General features: G+C 37.5%; 2 protein-coding genes across 2 annotated transcripts; one reads left to right on the top strand and one right to left on the bottom strand.

The window, feature by feature from the left end:
* Window positions 1-30: 30 nt before the first annotated feature.
* Window positions 31-7,338, bottom strand: tmem47 (transmembrane protein 47). The gene is made up of 3 exons (XM_084087572.1): window positions 6,846-7,338; window positions 2,015-2,155; window positions 31-1,577 (listed from the first exon to the last, which is right to left on the bottom strand). Exons 1-3 carry the CDS (start codon window positions 7,069-7,071, stop codon window positions 1,399-1,401), a joined length of 546 nt encoding a protein of 181 aa, XP_083943698.1. The 5' UTR covers window positions 7,072-7,338; the 3' UTR covers window positions 31-1,398.
* Window positions 7,339-10,747: 3,409 nt separating this feature from the next.
* Window positions 10,748-16,707, top strand: prrg1 (proline rich Gla (G-carboxyglutamic acid) 1). Its single transcript, XM_084087569.1, has 4 exons — window positions 10,748-10,851; window positions 11,415-11,458; window positions 11,879-12,039; window positions 13,656-16,707. The coding sequence occupies exons 2-4, from the start codon at window positions 11,449-11,451 to the stop codon at window positions 14,127-14,129; spliced, it is 645 nt and encodes a 214-aa protein (XP_083943695.1). The 5' UTR covers window positions 10,748-10,851; window positions 11,415-11,448; the 3' UTR covers window positions 14,130-16,707.
* The last annotated feature ends 324 nt before the right edge of the window (window positions 16,708-17,031 follow it).

Genomic DNA, 17,031 nt, shown 5'->3' with positions numbered 1-17,031 from the left:
TGTCGAGATATCTCGGCTGTAAAACCATGAACATACCACATTTTTCTTTTTATCCGTTTATTCGGTTAGTATATAAATTAGTACAGTATGTCACAACTGCATTCTGGACTGAAAAATCCTAAAAGAAAGCATGCAATCACTCAAACACGCACTCAAATGATACATGCCCCCTCATTCAAACATCAACATGTGCACAACAGACTGACAGTGCTAAGAAATAACCCTTAACTACCTGTATGGATACTTATGCAAAAGAAGACTAATAACCACTCTTCAGATACCAGTCAAAAACTAGTCTATTTGCAAGGCTTGGTTACACCACAAGACCTAGGTTTTCTACAATGCAAAGTATCTTCTACCAAATCCCTTCTAAACTGAGGGTGAGATATGTGGAAATATGTTTTCAGATGTGCACAAAGTAACCACTTGATGATAATTCATGTGCTATGTACATGATCTGTGCTTAAAATGACATCAGTCTCGGTTAGCATTTCATCTATGGATAAAGGTGTGGTCACGTTTAGAATTGTTTGGTAAATTATCACATTTTAAAGTCATTTTCATGTTTGAAATAAAGTCATTTAGGATGCGATCAGGAATTTTGCTTGAGGCAAAAGATTTCCCCAAGCAGATTTTGCAATGGGTTCAACTAATCCACATAAATTTGCCTATTTTGAAAGTGACTTCTCAAGATTTTGCTAATGTGACCGCACAAAGTGTAAGGACTTTATGACCAATTTATACTTTAATACTAGTTTATACAGTATTATACTTATACTATACTGATATTATATTATATACAGTATACCTATATTATACTGATAACTTCAGTTTGGCTGATTAGTACTTTACTGTACTAATATCTTTCTTTTTTTCCAAATTGCATGATTTCTCAATTTTATGTTCTTGGATGCATTCCAAGCAGTTTATTTTGCCTTTAAACCGTCTATCTTTCAAGTCTCAAAATGAATGTGCCTATCATGGCACAGTTTAATTCTGTCAGATTTGAAGGCTTCTGTCTGCCTTGTTTCAGATCCCGCCACAGATGGAGGTTTCTCCACTGATTACATCACAGACTGGCAAGTATTCCTGTGAACATAGGTTGACAGGAATGTCAGATGCTCATGTGACGATCAGAAGTGTTAGAATAGCACGAGGAGAGAGAGGGAGAAGACAGACGGGAAAAGAATGAGAGTTTGATGAAGAGGTTTAATTGAATGATAAAGTAATCTAAAGAAAAAAGAATGCATGTACGTATCTAACAGCTCGGCATTGCCCTGCATTTTGAGGGTCTGTGTGTTTGCGACAAGAGCAGGTTCCGAACAAGCGTTCAGTGCATGAGCTGCTATCACAACAGTGAAGAGGACATTGAAGTGCATTGTGGGTGTCGTAGCATGTTTAGTAGTAATCTTCGTAGTTCTTAGGGTTCAGGCAGTAGAGGATGGCTCCTCCGAAGGAGAAGATGGTGGCTCCCCAGGCCAGACCGTAGCCCCAGTTAAACTCGTGGTATATTCTCAAACTGATGGTCTCGATGAACTTGATGGGATACAGCACCAGACAGCAGGCCTGTAGGACCACTGTGAGAAACAGAAGCACTGGCAATGAAATTCGCAATCATCAAAGAGACAAAAGTAGGTTAAGAACATTAGAAGTCTTCTAAATCCTCAATGGGCTTTATTCCTTGATAAGTTCCTCTACAAAGTGAGCAAGAGCCAACTTCAAAGCCATGTAAAAATCTTCTTAAAAGAGAAGTGAAAATGTCTGTTTTAGATACACCTTACATCTTTTCCCTGTGATGCGTTCATATCGAGAACGACTGATTACTGAGGCAGTTGTGTGATGTGGCTTGGAAAAGAAAAACAGTTTGGATGCAAATAATGCATTCTGCTGTTTCCTGGTCCATTAGCCACAGCAATTGCGTCTTACATGAACCCTAATTTAACGTGCGTGGAGAACAGAAATGGGAAGCCAACTTGTTAATGTCTTAAACATAAGTGTGTGTGTGCCATTTCACCTGCAGCAAAGAGCATAACTGCGACCGGTCGGTAGAAGCGTCTCCTGGAGCGAATGCAGACAGACACCAGAGCCACCAGGAAGGAAAGGAGGATAAGGAAAGCTCCACCCAACAACAAAGCCAATGTGGCAATCTGCCAATCTGCATTAAATCAATACATAAAAACACAAATAGTAGATCAGTTTCATATTGCATTGCATGCATTATATTCATATTATATAATAATCACATTATATCCAATGAAAGTAAATTATCATGGGATATACACATCATTTAAACGCTAAAGAAAATTTTGGTCTGTTTCTCAAACAAAGATAATGAATGGCTTCAGAAGAATGGCTTAAAATATCAGCCACTTTTATAGTGTTTTTTGTCCTTTTTGAAGCTTTAAAGTTTCGGTCTTCACATTGTAATTGCATGGAAAACGGTAACTAACATAGTCTTCAGAATTTTTCTGAATTAGTTTGGAATGACAAGGTCGAGAAAAAAAAGAAATGACAGAATTAAGACATCCATCTAGCGCATGTTTACATAGAAAAAAATGTTTTGTGTGAATGGCCCCTTAAACTGTTCTTTTTACAGAGCCTCTAAACATGCTGAAAAGTCAATACACGCATGCCTTCAGAATGGCTCACTTGGAACACTTACATCTTGGGTTTGCATAACTGAAAGAATGAACCTCTGCGGGCAGCAGAGAGCTTATCGACAATTCTGGTGGGCTAAATGGGGCATCACGTAATGTATTCCTCCCTCCTTTTCTCTCTCCTTCAGCCCATCTTGTTTCTGCTTTTCATTCAAGCACTCAGCTAGAGTAGGGCCCAGAAATAGCGCTGAATCCTCCATGGAACGCAGGAGTGAGGGAGGGGGCAAGGAGAAAGAGTCAGAGAGGAGGTGCCTGAAACGGTATGCCTGCTTCCATATCTGACGACATGAGAGTAAATGTGTGGAATCTCACATGCACTTTAGGACAACTCCTGAGGAATCTCATTAGTTACGCAAAAGGGAAACGCATTATAAGTAGACAATCTCTGAGGAGTGACTTGCAAAGTTTCTTTAGTTACGTGGGCTGAGGGAGTTTTTTTCTTCTTCAAACAGTCATTAAATTATTTATAACTCAATATGAAAAATTGTTCAAATTAGTTAGCAGTAAGTAAATTACATTTTAGAGACATTATTGACAATTACTTTTAATTTTTGCTCTGTCAACTAAAATAGATCCAAACAAAGCCACATTAGAATGTGTCTCTCACTATGGTGTTTGTGAATGATTCAGTGTTTTTGTATGAATCAGTTAAGCAAATGATTCGAAGACTCACTTGTAAGGACAGTCACTTGTTCATCGCATGCACACTTCAGAATCTCACTGGAAGAAGTAGGTCATCAGGGTACTTTTTGCCTACTCTTTTATGAGTACTGTGAATTCGGACATGCTTCTTTTGTTTTTTGCCTACTATAGTAAGGAAATTTGCAATTTCGAATGCAGCAGTGTTTAGGAATGAGTTGGCTGAGTGAATAATTCAATGACTCATTCATAAAGGCAGTCAATTGTTTTGAATTATGAATGAATCAGTAGACAAATTGATTGAGTGGGCGATTCACTGATTCGCTCAAAGACATTTGTTTTCAATCATGAATGTTTTTGAACAAATCGGGTGAATGAATGTTCAATGACTCATAAAGTCACTAACTAGCATATCAATGTAACTTACAGAAAGGCTCACTTAAAACATTTTTTTTTAATTACAGCATGCTTTGTTGGTTTTTATTTAGCTTTTCAATATGGGAATGGAGAAAATAACTGTTAAACAACAAAAAAGAACAAGAAGTATGTTTTATCAGTGCTACCTTACATCTAAAAAAAAAATTAATTCATTTTCTATTATTCAAGTGCAAGCAAACAATCTATTGGAACACTATGCATCATAAATAAAATCATTGTCACAGAGTGTTTGCACAGTTACACAAGTTAAACAAGAACATTACAGCAACCATTACTCATTAACTATGTAAAACGTATGTTTTAGGTTTGAAATTCCTCTAAAACCTGACCACTGTCTTATTTTACTTTATAAAGAGGCCAACAATAGCGCACTATTGCATTCTGACTCTGCCATGCATTATGATTATGTATTATGTTTACAAATACGTTTGTGAAGAATTGTTTTGAGAAGTTAGAGAAATTGCTGAAATATATATATATACATACACACACACACATTAAAACAAAGACTATGGTGATGTTTTGGTTTAGTTATCATGTCATAAATGACTCAATTGCGGAACCTGAGAAAGGCAACATTTCATAAGACCTCAATGGCTGTTTGTTTAAATGAAACCATAAAAGCACTGGATCCTGTCACAGGGTTTTGTTATTACACAGTGATATCTGTAAATAGAAACATTTTCATCAGCTTGGGGAAATGATCTATAATTTTCTCTGCTGGAAAATAATCATTTCTAGCACTAAATCATGATGTTCAGAGATGGCTGAGAGCTGCTCTGGGCTACTTCAGCTCCATTCCACCGTACTATAGTTTCATAAACAAACCCTTTTACCAAATACGGTTTATGATTTGGCATAATGTGTAATAAATATGTCTGTCACCGCAGGAAGTTGGAGAGAGATGTATGAAAACCGAGCTGCTGACCTTCGCTTCCATATAAAAACAAAACTCTAACCGCTCGACCTCCGACCTCTCTGGATAGCCACCAAAAGCCTGGGAATCATCAACAAGAGTGTCTATCCCCCATCTGAGAAAAAGATTTCGACTTTATGTAACCTTGAGGTCTACGTCTGAGGGGTCTACGGCAGAATAGAGCTTATCCAAAAACCCCTGCAGGACTACAGATGGAAATGAGGATACGAGATAAAAATCAAAACATTCATTACTATAATCTGTTTTTCAGCAACCAAGTGCCCCTTGGCAAGTTCTTTAAATCTGATACCGTGATGAGGGTAAAAAAAAAAGAAGTCCAATGTCATAGATGAGAAACTGAATTCCCTCAATAAGACACAAAGTCTCCACATTCCTCGCCATTCGCAGACAGGGAGAGCAATTGGTGTATAGCGCGCGCCACAGACTCTACATCGAACCGCTGCCTCTTCTCCAGTCGAGCATAACATCCACACAAAAAGACTCTCACACACTTTCGCCACATTCCTGTTGTTTGCGATTATCTCTCCCCGAGAGCTTTCACAACCTCGGATTTCTGGTGCATGTGTGCATGTAAAAGGGAGTTTGTTTATGTTAACATATCTATGTTGTTAAATTGACAGAGATAAACTAAAAAAAGGATGCGCTGGACTCAATGAAAGGTTAGGAAGCAAATATGCTGGTTCATAGAAGACTGGAGTCCGCCGGTAATTGCACAGCTAATGAGATTTAGTTTAATGCACAGTGCATGACACAGAGAAAACACAGCGGAAATGGAGTGACTGATTACAGAAAGCCCAAAATCAATAATGCGTTGCAGAGGAAAGCCATTCACCCAGGCCGCTCCTTTGGTATTTTGACTGGGGCTTCATGACTTTATATGGAGTCAAACTGTGCTTTTTAAAAATGACGGGACAGGGTCCAGAGCCAAACAAGTTGTCATTGCAAAGCAGACCTAAAATAACATCTTAAATCTTAACTGCTTTTTGCTTTCCGAAACTATACTATGGAAAAAATGTGGCAATGAATAACTCTACACTAACTTATGAAATGGATATGCAGGAGGAACGCTAACAAACCTTCACGCATGCCAGAAGGGAAGTTTCTTTTTCAGTGCAAAATGACATTTCTAGAATGCAGCACTTGTTTCCTTGGTAACTAATCTGTCCACATTAGGGCCTCTAGGGAGCTCTCCTCTCAAACTTAACCTCACTCCTTGGCCGGTGAGGAGACATTAACAAAGGCTCATTTTGTAGACAACAAAAGCAGAATGAAACCCCAGCTGGACCACCGATTCCATCACACATTCCCACATCATCCAAAAGCCTTTCCACCAAACAAGCTGTGAATAAAATGCAGTGTGCTATTAAATGTTAAGGATCAATATCAATTAATTAATGAAGCCTTCTTCACAAACATTGCTCTAATGAATTAATCCTGGCTTGCTGTAGGCTGCGAGTCTTTTTTGATAAAACAGGACGAATTCAAGGTTGTTTCCCCTTGCCTCAAGTTGTTTTCCTTTAAACAAAGACTTATTTTTAATTACTAAATAATTAAACAGTGACTATCTTTTTAAACTTCCTATCTATATTTTATACTTATTCATTGCATACTAGTAGCAACTATTAGAAATCAACTATTCATTTCTGACTAGTATTTATTGCAAGTGTTCCTGGTACTTCAAAGATTTTTAATTGAACTATAAAGTAAAAAAAAAAGCAATTGAGACACAAAATGTAACGAGGAACAACTGGAATAGATACTTGTGTTACATATGGGCTCTTCATAGGCTAAGCTGAAATAGATACAAGTACCATTAATGCATTTAAAGGAGTAAACATTAAAACGACTTGTCATATAGGCTATCTGTTTTAACCTGACTAAGAAGAGATTTAAAAATATATTTTCTATACTTTTTCTGTTTTCTCGGTATTGTATAAGAGCTGGTTTAGCGTGAGCTGAACAATGAGTGATAATGATGCGCTAGGGAGCGACGGGACCCTTTTGTTATCTCATAAATCAAATATGAGCCTCCAGGGCCATGATGCAGAGCTCACTAAAGTTAAAAAGACTGAACACTTTTTTGTTTTTTTCTGCATTTTAAATTATGTATCTGCAGCTCATCCTGTCAGAACAATGTTTATTGCAAAGTTGCAAAAGTAGCGGGTCTCACTCACCGGTCCCCAGCGTGCTGCTGCACCGCCAGGTCGCGGAGGCAGCGGGCTTCCAGCAAGACTCCCACAGGGACAGGTGGTACTGGTCATCCGCGGTGACCCACGCCGGACTCAGCACGGCTCCGACATCCAGGCACAGCGCGAGGAAAATGCACACCAGACCCACCAACTTCAGGGGCGTCAACGCCGACACGCGCACTTCCTCCGCTCCGCTCACGGATGAGGCCATGTCTGCTGGATCCGCGGCGATGAGGAGTGATGTTGCGCTGCGTCGCGGAGAAGCCAGGAACGATGATCCCAGACAATGTCTTTGGATCCGTATTCGCGATCAGTGTTTTGAAGATTGTGGAGCAGTTGCGCGAGAGGGACGCTGTAACAGCTGCCCTCGCGCTCCTGTGAACGCGACTGCACTGCACATTATTGAAAAATCTCGGCTGCACCTGCAGGGTCCTAGTGCCTAGGACTGGCCCGTGCCTCGTCTGAACGATTCGTTTACAAACCGAAATTAAACGGCCCGTGCAGTTTTTGAGTCAACAATTCACTGACACGTTGAACGGGCACTTTTCTTGTAAAATGTGCCAATAATCTTTGTTTTATTTACCAATTCTAAAAACATTTTTTTTTTTGAATGTGGCTTCTTTATAGGCTAGCTAACATATTTTGATGAAATATGAAGGCTAAATGTTTTCCCATTCCCACAAAATGTTTGGATAGCAATAGCATTCATTTACATCACATGCAATCCAACGCTCAAGAAGGGTCTATGTGGCAAATAATCCTACAGCAGTCAGTGTTTTATTTATGCTCTAAAATTAACTGTTGAGAAAGTTGTTTCATTATCTTTTTTAAAAGACACATTACTCATTGTGCGTGTTTGTAAGAGCACGAAAAAATAAATAAAGAGAGAGAATCGGAGAAAGGAGCAAATGAGGGAAAGGTGTGAGAGAAGGCAGTGACCGGACGTCTGACATTTTTCAGCGAATCGATTCTTTCGAACAGTCCGTTCCGAACTGGTTAAAGGTATAGTTCACCCAAATATCTAAATTTTGTCATAATTTACTCACTCTCAAGTTGTTCCAAGCATGTACGAGGTTATTTTTTTCATCGGTTGAACACAAAAGAAAATATTTTGAAGAATGTTGGTAACCAGACAGTTGAGGGCACCCACTGACTTCCATAGTAGAAAAAAATAATACAATATTTATCATCTTCTAGAACTTCTTGGAGGTTTGTAACTTACTATGGCTGGGAGAATGAGACCGTTTTACCAGGCGCACTGAGACATTTAAATAATAGCCCACCAAACATGTATAGCCCATAGTCACTTATTGTACACACGGCATAGCCTATACAGAAATGGACCATGGTGAACATATTTAGACAGTTTCTGAATAACTTTCAAAAAAGTCCAGTACCAACGTTACTGTTACTCATCAACGACAGCCGTCACAGTTGCTAGGCGACAAGAGCAGTCCTCTGTAGGCTAGACCGTCCCATTTAAAACAACGCTCAGTCCGACCGTGAGTCCGCCCTGCATGGGCATGGCCTTTGAAGTCCGAGTCCCTCGCTCGAAGGAGGCTGCCTTTGAATTGGTACACATCTTGTATCTCCATCACTGAACTTATGCACATTATAACACATTTGGCCTAATTATATTTAGCCTTTTGTTTATTTTAACTTAATGTTAATTCTTACATTTAATTTGTTTAAAATTTAATTGATAGTTTTTAGATCTGTTATTTAATATTCCATTTTATTCTTTACTATTGTTTATTTGTACAGTTGTGATTTAATCTTTTTTTTAACACATTTTTGACAATTTATGACACAATTTTCATATACAACAAAGTGTGCCAACACTTTGATTTTGTCTTACCAATAAAGCACACTTAAAATGTAATTAAAATGATTTTTTTAGAGAAAAATATGTAGAAGAGTAACAGGCGATGAGTTAAAAAGCAATAAAATGTTTCACTGAATGTAGGCCCACTCAGGGTAAACATAACAATAACAATAAACATAACATTCCTCAAGAGCAATTTTTGAAGGGGACACCAATAATACAGGCAAAATTGTACTTTCTATGGATATGTGTACACAGAGGAAAGCCTTAGGCTACTACTATTATTAGTGTAGCATGGAGACCGTGCCATTATCCTTCTTCTCAAAGTTTCTCTCTGGTTCATTGAAAAAGCTGACTAAATTGACCAAAATATTCTTCATTGGTGTGTGAAATTGACAAAAAATTATCTCTATATTTTCAGGGATTTTATCGATAACGATAATTAGACAATATTTTGCTGAGTGTGTTATTGTGCTGGTAACTTGGCATGTTTAGGACTGTCGTGGACAGCCGACTCCTAAAGTTTTTGATATTCTTCATATTCGGTGTGGTGGTCAGTTCACAGCAGTGACAGAAATCATTTTTCCAATAAGTTTCAATAGATTTTTACCTTCATTAGCATTTTTACCTTTTTACCTTTATACATTTATTTTTAAACCTAATTATATGCATGCGTCATCTTTTGTGTCAATTTCATACATTTAATGACATTTAATCATAATAATAAGACACAATAGGGCTGTTACCAATCAAATTAAATAAGTATCAACAAAATCTTTGCAATGGAGAGGAAACACAGAACCTGCATTTGAAATGGCATTTAGATGCTTTTACACAGACATAAATAATGTTGTTTTTTAAAACATAAAACGTTGAATATTGATATTTGAAATGATTTAAAACGATACTAAAGATACTTTAAATGTGAAATTAAAACCGCCAGTAGGTGGCAGCAATTCATTGTTAATGAGTGAGTCATTGCGATTCAACTGATTCGTTCAAAAAGCTGATTCATAATTCAGTAAGGAAATACCTCATGTGTTTCTCAGAGACGCAAATACAGCGCTGTGGCTTAGTTTTCAATTATTTTCGTTGGCGAAATAGAGTTAAAACAGGCAATAGCCTATGGTGTCTAAAAGTCACTTAATATTAACTTTGTTTATTAAACTTTTCATTTATCAATTTATTAAATCACATTTATTATCATGTTAATATATGGAGAAAAACTGCACTCTTTGTGTGATATTAGATTAGATTAACTATATTAAATGATATAAACTGACTAAATCACACAGTGAAAGCGTGAAAATCTAAATGCGCACCCGCACTTGTCTAATCTAACGTTACAAGACTAACTTACATAATATGCGTACACTCTATGGGTGTGTGTGAGGGAACGGTTTTAAACAATCTAGCTGCTAGGTAAACGCACAGACTGTATAAAACAAGGTTATAATCGCCAACATAGCGAGGCGGACTACATCGGTGACAAAAGTACATTGGTTATCATAAAAAAAAAATTGTCATTATTTATTAATGACGCAGCATAATCTGTATTAAAGAGAAAATAATCACTTCATCCGAGGTTTAAAGTGAATAAAACAGCCTTGACTTACTGGAGTTTCACAACTGAAAAACCTTGTTCTCTCCCACTGGACTTTTTGTGTGGTGAGGTAAAAGGGGAGCAGGCAGTGGACCAAAGCACTGTGAGGCAAGGGAGGGGGACTCAAAATGTTTTTTTGTTGTTGTCCCGTTTGCACTTGTATTGGTTTACTACTTAAACAATTATTTTAAGTATATATCATTATATTATTTACAATACACATATTTTAATTACGCTGACCCCCCCGCGATTTCCGCCTATGCCGCCCACTCAATTCATGCATATAATTCACTTTTCTTTTCTGACAAGCCTCTGTGAAAGCTGATATAAGCCTAATCATTACTCATTTCTTCCTGTCTCATATATCAACCAAAAAAAAGGGGGATTTACAAAGAAAGAATCTTGTTTTGTAATAACCTACCTACTCCTCACGCCCCGAAACCCGCGTCAGCTGCTTTCTCATTACCAGAGCCATGGGCTATGTTCAGTTCATTCTGGCTGCTGACTGCGCATGTGCCAAATCAGGACATTGGGACTAGGCGTTACACGTTTGGGTGGAACGGGTAAACACAGTTTTTGCATATTTTATTAACCTAATTTAAAGTCGCAGCTTTTTCTAAATATTACATACAAAAGGCATAGCTTCGACGCGCCAATGGTTAGATTAATTTGTGTGGTTTTTAATGTAGAAAACCCCGTCGACAAGCTTTAGTCGATAGTCATCGGACTGAATTAGCGACACTATTCTGTATGCTTGTCATGTTTTTAATGTCTCAAAGGGGCAGTTTTACGTTTCGATATGGTGAAAGAACATTCGTTTTGTGCTTGTCAAAACGTTCCCTTTTTCCCTCCCGTGTGCCGTTATGTGTCCTATGCATGCTAGTAAGCTAACATTAACAGTCATTGAGACACACAGAATGATTTATGTTTTTGGACATGTTTTTTTTTTTGCTGTTTATTGTAACTTAACGTATGGACACCGTTCTGTAGTGTTTTATGTCAAAATTCATCTTGAATGTTCCTGTTGTTTTGAATTTGAGATGCTGAAAATGCATAAGCCCAAGTGATTTAAATGTGTGGTCGTTGATTAAATCTGGGTGTGTAAATCTGTTCTGTCATTCTCAAGGTCCAGTTTCCCTCTCTAACAAGCTGCAGGAATCATGGGAGCTGGTGAGTCCTTCTATGCTTTATTTCGGCCAGAGACTGTGAAGATGTGATATTCTCAAGGACGCTATTATGTGTTTCTTAACGTTGCTAAGATACGTAGTAGTCTGTATGCTGAGCCTGCTAGTGATAATGGATGTCATGTCATGTCATGTCATGTCAGTAATTTCCAATTAGTATTAATTACAGATTATCAATAGGGGTCTCAGCCTACATAGCACCTATAATATGTAATCCATGACGAATCTGATATTTATGGCTCACTATATAGCATCTGTTTTATTTCTCCCACTCTCAGTGGTGAGAAATCGTGGGCTACTCTTTTTCAAACTTCCTGTGCCAGGGAGGAACTGGCATTTCAAAGAAATTACTTTGTCAGCCCCCCTCCTTGTTTCTGTGCTGTACGCCTATTGTTTGTATTTCCAGTGTTCCTGCCAGCAGATGCCGCACACTCGGTGCTGCGGAGGCTCCCGAGAGCAAACTTCTTCTTGGAGGAGATGAAACAAGGGAACATCCAGCGGGAATGCAGGGAGGAAATCTGCAGTTATGAAGAAGCCAGGGAGGCATTTGAGAATGATGAGAAAACTGTGAGTTTGGGGTAGATTTGTGCTCCTTTTTTTTGTTGTTGCATGAACTTGAACACTACTTCCTCAGTCTTTCCGCTCTGTGGCATTCCTCTAAGCAGGAAGTGAGCATTATCGACAGGAAAGCCTCACTGGGTTCACATTTTTTCGGGATGGCTAATTATGTGTTATTCAGATTAAGGATGTTTGGGTTGTGTGTTCTTGCAGGAGTTTACAGTGTACAAAATGACAGAATAATGATAAGGTGAATATGTGATGGCGTAATGTGTGCATTTGTTGAGTCCAGGGTAAGGCTGGTTGATTTGAGGGGGGAAAAAATCGAATTGACCCTTTTCACATTTCTGGGTTTCTCAGAAGCGTAAGTCGTCATAGTTGGGTAAACTTCTTTAGTGGTAATGAGAGATTACATGAAATATTTTTTTGTGTTCCCATTTGCTCAAATAACAAAAGGAAATCTCCACAATAGTTTTTCACAACTTTCAACAAGAGTAAAAAATAGAGAGAGATTGATAACGGCAGTCAGAAGAGAGAAAGACGTCGCTCACAGCCGCTGTATTACAAACACCCTCACAGCTAACGTTACGTCAACTAGTTTTTTTTTGTAATTTGATGCAAAGGTAATATAATGCAGTATAGTGTTATACATGTACATAAAAAAATTTAAATATAAAAAACTGAATTAAAAAAAAGGATTTACGATGCAGTCTGTGAAAAAGGTCCATAGCGATTTTTCGAACATGTTTGCTGTGCTTGTTTGTAGATACGCACAGTTGGGCCTGTCACTATATGATAATAATTTTATATTATGCAATGCATAACATTATTATTTTGATTCATTATTATTATTATTATTTTGATTAGTGTTATTATTATTTTGATTATTATTAATACATAAAAAAAAAAATCATATTAAATTACGAAAATTAAAAATAAAATAAAATAGTATATTAATAATTTTAAAGTACAACTTTAAAATCAAGTGACCCAGTCTCACAGCACAGGCAGAGATGAGTTTGCATGGAGCAGCATTTACTGTGAAGTGTGAACCGAGACACTTTGAGACACTGAAAACACTAGATCGTGATCTAGTGTTTTCGCAAACCCAGAGTTTTCAAACTAAACTGGTATCTGCAGCATTTCCAAAAGCCTCCATTTTCTAAGGGTCGAAAACTCCAGAGTAGTGAAGACGCCAAGGGAAACCGTAGCAAATGTTATGCGTTCTAAATCCACTAAACGCACTAGTGTAAACAGGGCCTAAGCCAAGATTTACTATTAATAGACTTTACTAGTTAAAGCTTTCTCCAGAATTACTTTTTGAATTGTCAATACGATTTAATTGTACTACTTTATTCAAATACGAAGTGCAATTCTATGTCATGTTGGCTATCTTGATTCAAATTCAATAATTGAAGTGTAATTCAAAAGGCGTTCTCAATTCAGTTCTGTTTGGTGCACAGTCATTGCTTTGTGTTGTTGTGCAAGGTCTTGGTTATTGGTCTGAATGACATTGAGGGTTTTTTGTTTCGAATACAAACAAATGGCTTTTGCGTATTATTTACATTTATGCAGACAGTGTTCTTATGTTATTTTGTGTTTCTTTCACCTTGTGACCCTTACAGAGGCGATTCTGGGAGGAGTACCAGCGTGAGAGCAGCCCTAGGCCTGGAGGACTGGAGTCCATCGCTGGTGGCGTTCATTCCCTGTACCTGATCTTACCGCTGCTGCTGGTTTTGCTGCTCATTGCTGCGGTTTCCATCACAGTTTGGAGATGTCACTCACGCAAAAGATCCCAGCAAAGCCCTGCCATTGGGCGTCCACAAAGAGACACAACCCTATCTGTGGTGTCAATGGACCAGTGGGGTCGGGACTACCATCCTGACATCAGTCCTCACTCCGAGATCAGTGCCCACAGTAGCCCCGCCTACCCCGGCGCTGACCTCACACCTGGGCGGGGCAGTCGGGGTGACCCGCCCCCTTCATATGAGGAAGCTGTGGGCCATACAGATATACAGATTGAAGCAGAGCCTCCACCACAATATGAAGACATCATCAGTAACCACGGTAGCACGGTTGTCATCTCCCAGGGAAAGTGATGCATCTTCCAGACACCAATACTGTATATTTTTTTACAACTTCACTATTCCATGACAGGCTTTATTTTCAATTCCAGCACTAACAAAACTAAAGCTAAACTGCTTTAAAAAAAAAAAAAAAAAAGAGGGGAATTGACGTGAAGGCCAAGTATGGTAACCCATACTCAGAATTTTTCCTCTGCATTTAACCCATCCAGGTTAGTGCACACACATTAGGAGCAGTGAGTAGTGAACACACACACACACACTGCTGCAGATTTCTTTCATTTCAGAGGTGATCGCAGAACTCATGAAAGCTTGAATCTTGACCCAAGCCCTAATCCAATGACAAGGAAGTACTCAAACATGAACAACTCACACACATTCTTCCTAGTATGACTTACTAAGAAATGAGCTAAACATTATTTTCTTCAGTTGTGGCCTCTTATTGGACCATTTAGAACTATGATACTAAATCGTAAGATTCAGTGAAAAAAAAAAAATTGCACAATATTTTCAGGAAGTTGTACATTTTAATGTTTACTGACATGCTATAATTTAAGGTTCATTGTAACCTTCAGAGATAACCATTTTAGCTTAGGCTATCTCTGCAACCTTTGTAATTGCATAGACGCCTTTATGCACTGGACTCACAGCATCAATGAAACATTGATATTGGGTCTCTAGTTGAGGTTTTAAACACTGTGTTAGATTTAGTTAACATGTTGGAAACTATTCAGCTGAATGGATAACCAATTACAATGTTGGTCAATGTTATCAGCAATGCTGTTTCAAGCATAATTTCACAAATCCTGATTTTACGTAGCATCATGGTTTCTGAATCAGCCATGTGTGAAGTTTTGACTCATATTTGCTGTAGGAAATACAATACTGAGCTATTGTATTGTACAAGTGTGGTTTGAGTTTTGTCATTGCAGTTAAGCCACATTGAGTTCCATGGAAAGACATGTTAACTAAATGGTCTATGCAACAGTGCTCTCTTTTCTCCATATTTTTGGAGCAGTTTACATGGTCACAGCCTTGTGAAATTTATTGTGGCCAAGGATTAAGCAGGCATATTAAGCATCCCAAGCTGGGAATACTAGAACAAGCAAGAAAAATGTTCCACAGTGGAGGTGATTATTAAGGAGCAAGAACCATGCTTTTTGTTTGTTGTGAGCTGTGTGCAGACTTTCTTTTAGAATTGTTTTAGAATACATAACCTGTGTTTTGCTTCTCTAACCTCTAACAGTTATTGACCAAGCTTTTTACTTGTTGAAGGCTGATTTCGCACTTGATTAGATTATTCGAAACGACTTCAAGCCTTTCACACTATAGTTTTGGGTCCGAATTGTGCTACGTTTGAATTAACAGCGCGAGAATAGCAGCAGCTGTTTCCCACTATAAATAGAGTCCACTACAAAGCATAACTCTTCTCAATGACAAATAATTTTTTGGTAACACTTCACCTTGAAGCCTTTATGTATAATGCATTATAAAGGGTTTCATAATGTAAATTTTAATGCATTGTATATTTTCATAAATAATTGTAAAAGTTAAAATGCATTATATTTGCAGATTCTTTGTTACATCTAAAATGGGTTTTGTCATGTTTTAATACATTATATTTTTTACATTTGTAACAATGAATAGATAATGTATTATGTCTGTGGTTGCACTTATTCATGAGACCATAAGGTGCTTTACAAGGCATAATTAATGCATTAAAAACTACTTTTATAAATAATGCATTATATATAAAGGATTCAAGTGATGCGTTACTGATTTTGCCTGCCTGGTGAAAAGTTTCAGACTGTTAAACAAATATGGAAATTTGACACTAGCTTTCAGGTTGGGCTTGTCTGTGTTTAACAGCAAGCAGACACCTTTTAGTTTTCACCTCAGGCCTCAGCTACACTAAAGAAAAACCAAGAGAATTTAAGATTAGGATCAAATTAGGGAACAAGCCGTCCCCTAAAAATAAAAGGAAAAACTTGACAGGGAAACATTCAGTATTAAATATCAGGAAAGTGTTTGTTTATGGGGGTATGGGGGTATAATGGAAAACAGTCAATGCTTTTGTATTTATTCAGTAACTATGAGTGAATGCACTTTTTTTTCAGGGCACCAATTGCTCTTAGTAAAGGAATAATATTTAATGTGTAAAGGAATATTAATGGAAAAATGTGGCAAGGCTGTTGGATTTCTACGGTTTATATTTTCAGTTTATCAACGACATGCTCGGCTTACACAAATATGCAATAAAATACATCACCAGCACTAACTCAAGAAAGCTTCGTGAAAATCAAAACAGTCTCACTTTGCCTAAAATTGTTTGTGTTTTTAAAGATGTTATGAAATAAGACTACCGTCACTTGAAATACAGTCTGATGATGTTGCAAGTTTGGCTGGAGTTGCTGTATATTTGCAGGCTGATATTTCTGTGGTAGTTAGGAGTGACTGTGGTGGTGTTTATTGCTTAAGCCTTACTCAGAGATAGATTAAAAAATGTATATGTAAATGTGTTAAGAACAAATTAATTTTTTTGTAATGATTGAGCTTGACTTTTTATTTGTAATAAAAAGAAATGTGGCCCTCAGTCCTTTGACTTTGTTCTTCCACTGCTCGGTAAACTATTGTTTAAAATGTTTACTTTTTAGTCAAAAGGGACAGTATAGTCTTGTAACAAAAGATTTTTGCTTAAAATAAATGCTGTTTTTTTTAATTTCCTATTTATCAAAGAATCCTGAAAATAGATTGATAACAGGAAGAATTTCTTGAGCACCAAATCAGCATATTAGAATGATTTCTGAAGGATCATAGGAATGAAAAATGTAATAATGCTGAAAATTCAGCTTTGCCATCACAGGAATACATTGCATTTTAAAATATATTAAAATATAAAAGTTATTTTAAATTGTAA

The sequence above is a fragment of the Abramis brama genome, assembly GCF_963993115.1.
Source record: "Abramis brama genome assembly, chromosome: 16".
NCBI classification, from domain to species: Eukaryota; Metazoa; Chordata; class Actinopteri; order Cypriniformes; family Leuciscidae; genus Abramis; species Abramis brama.
The sequence above is the reverse complement of the archived record's forward strand: the minus strand, read 5'-3'. Positions and strand labels throughout refer to the sequence as shown.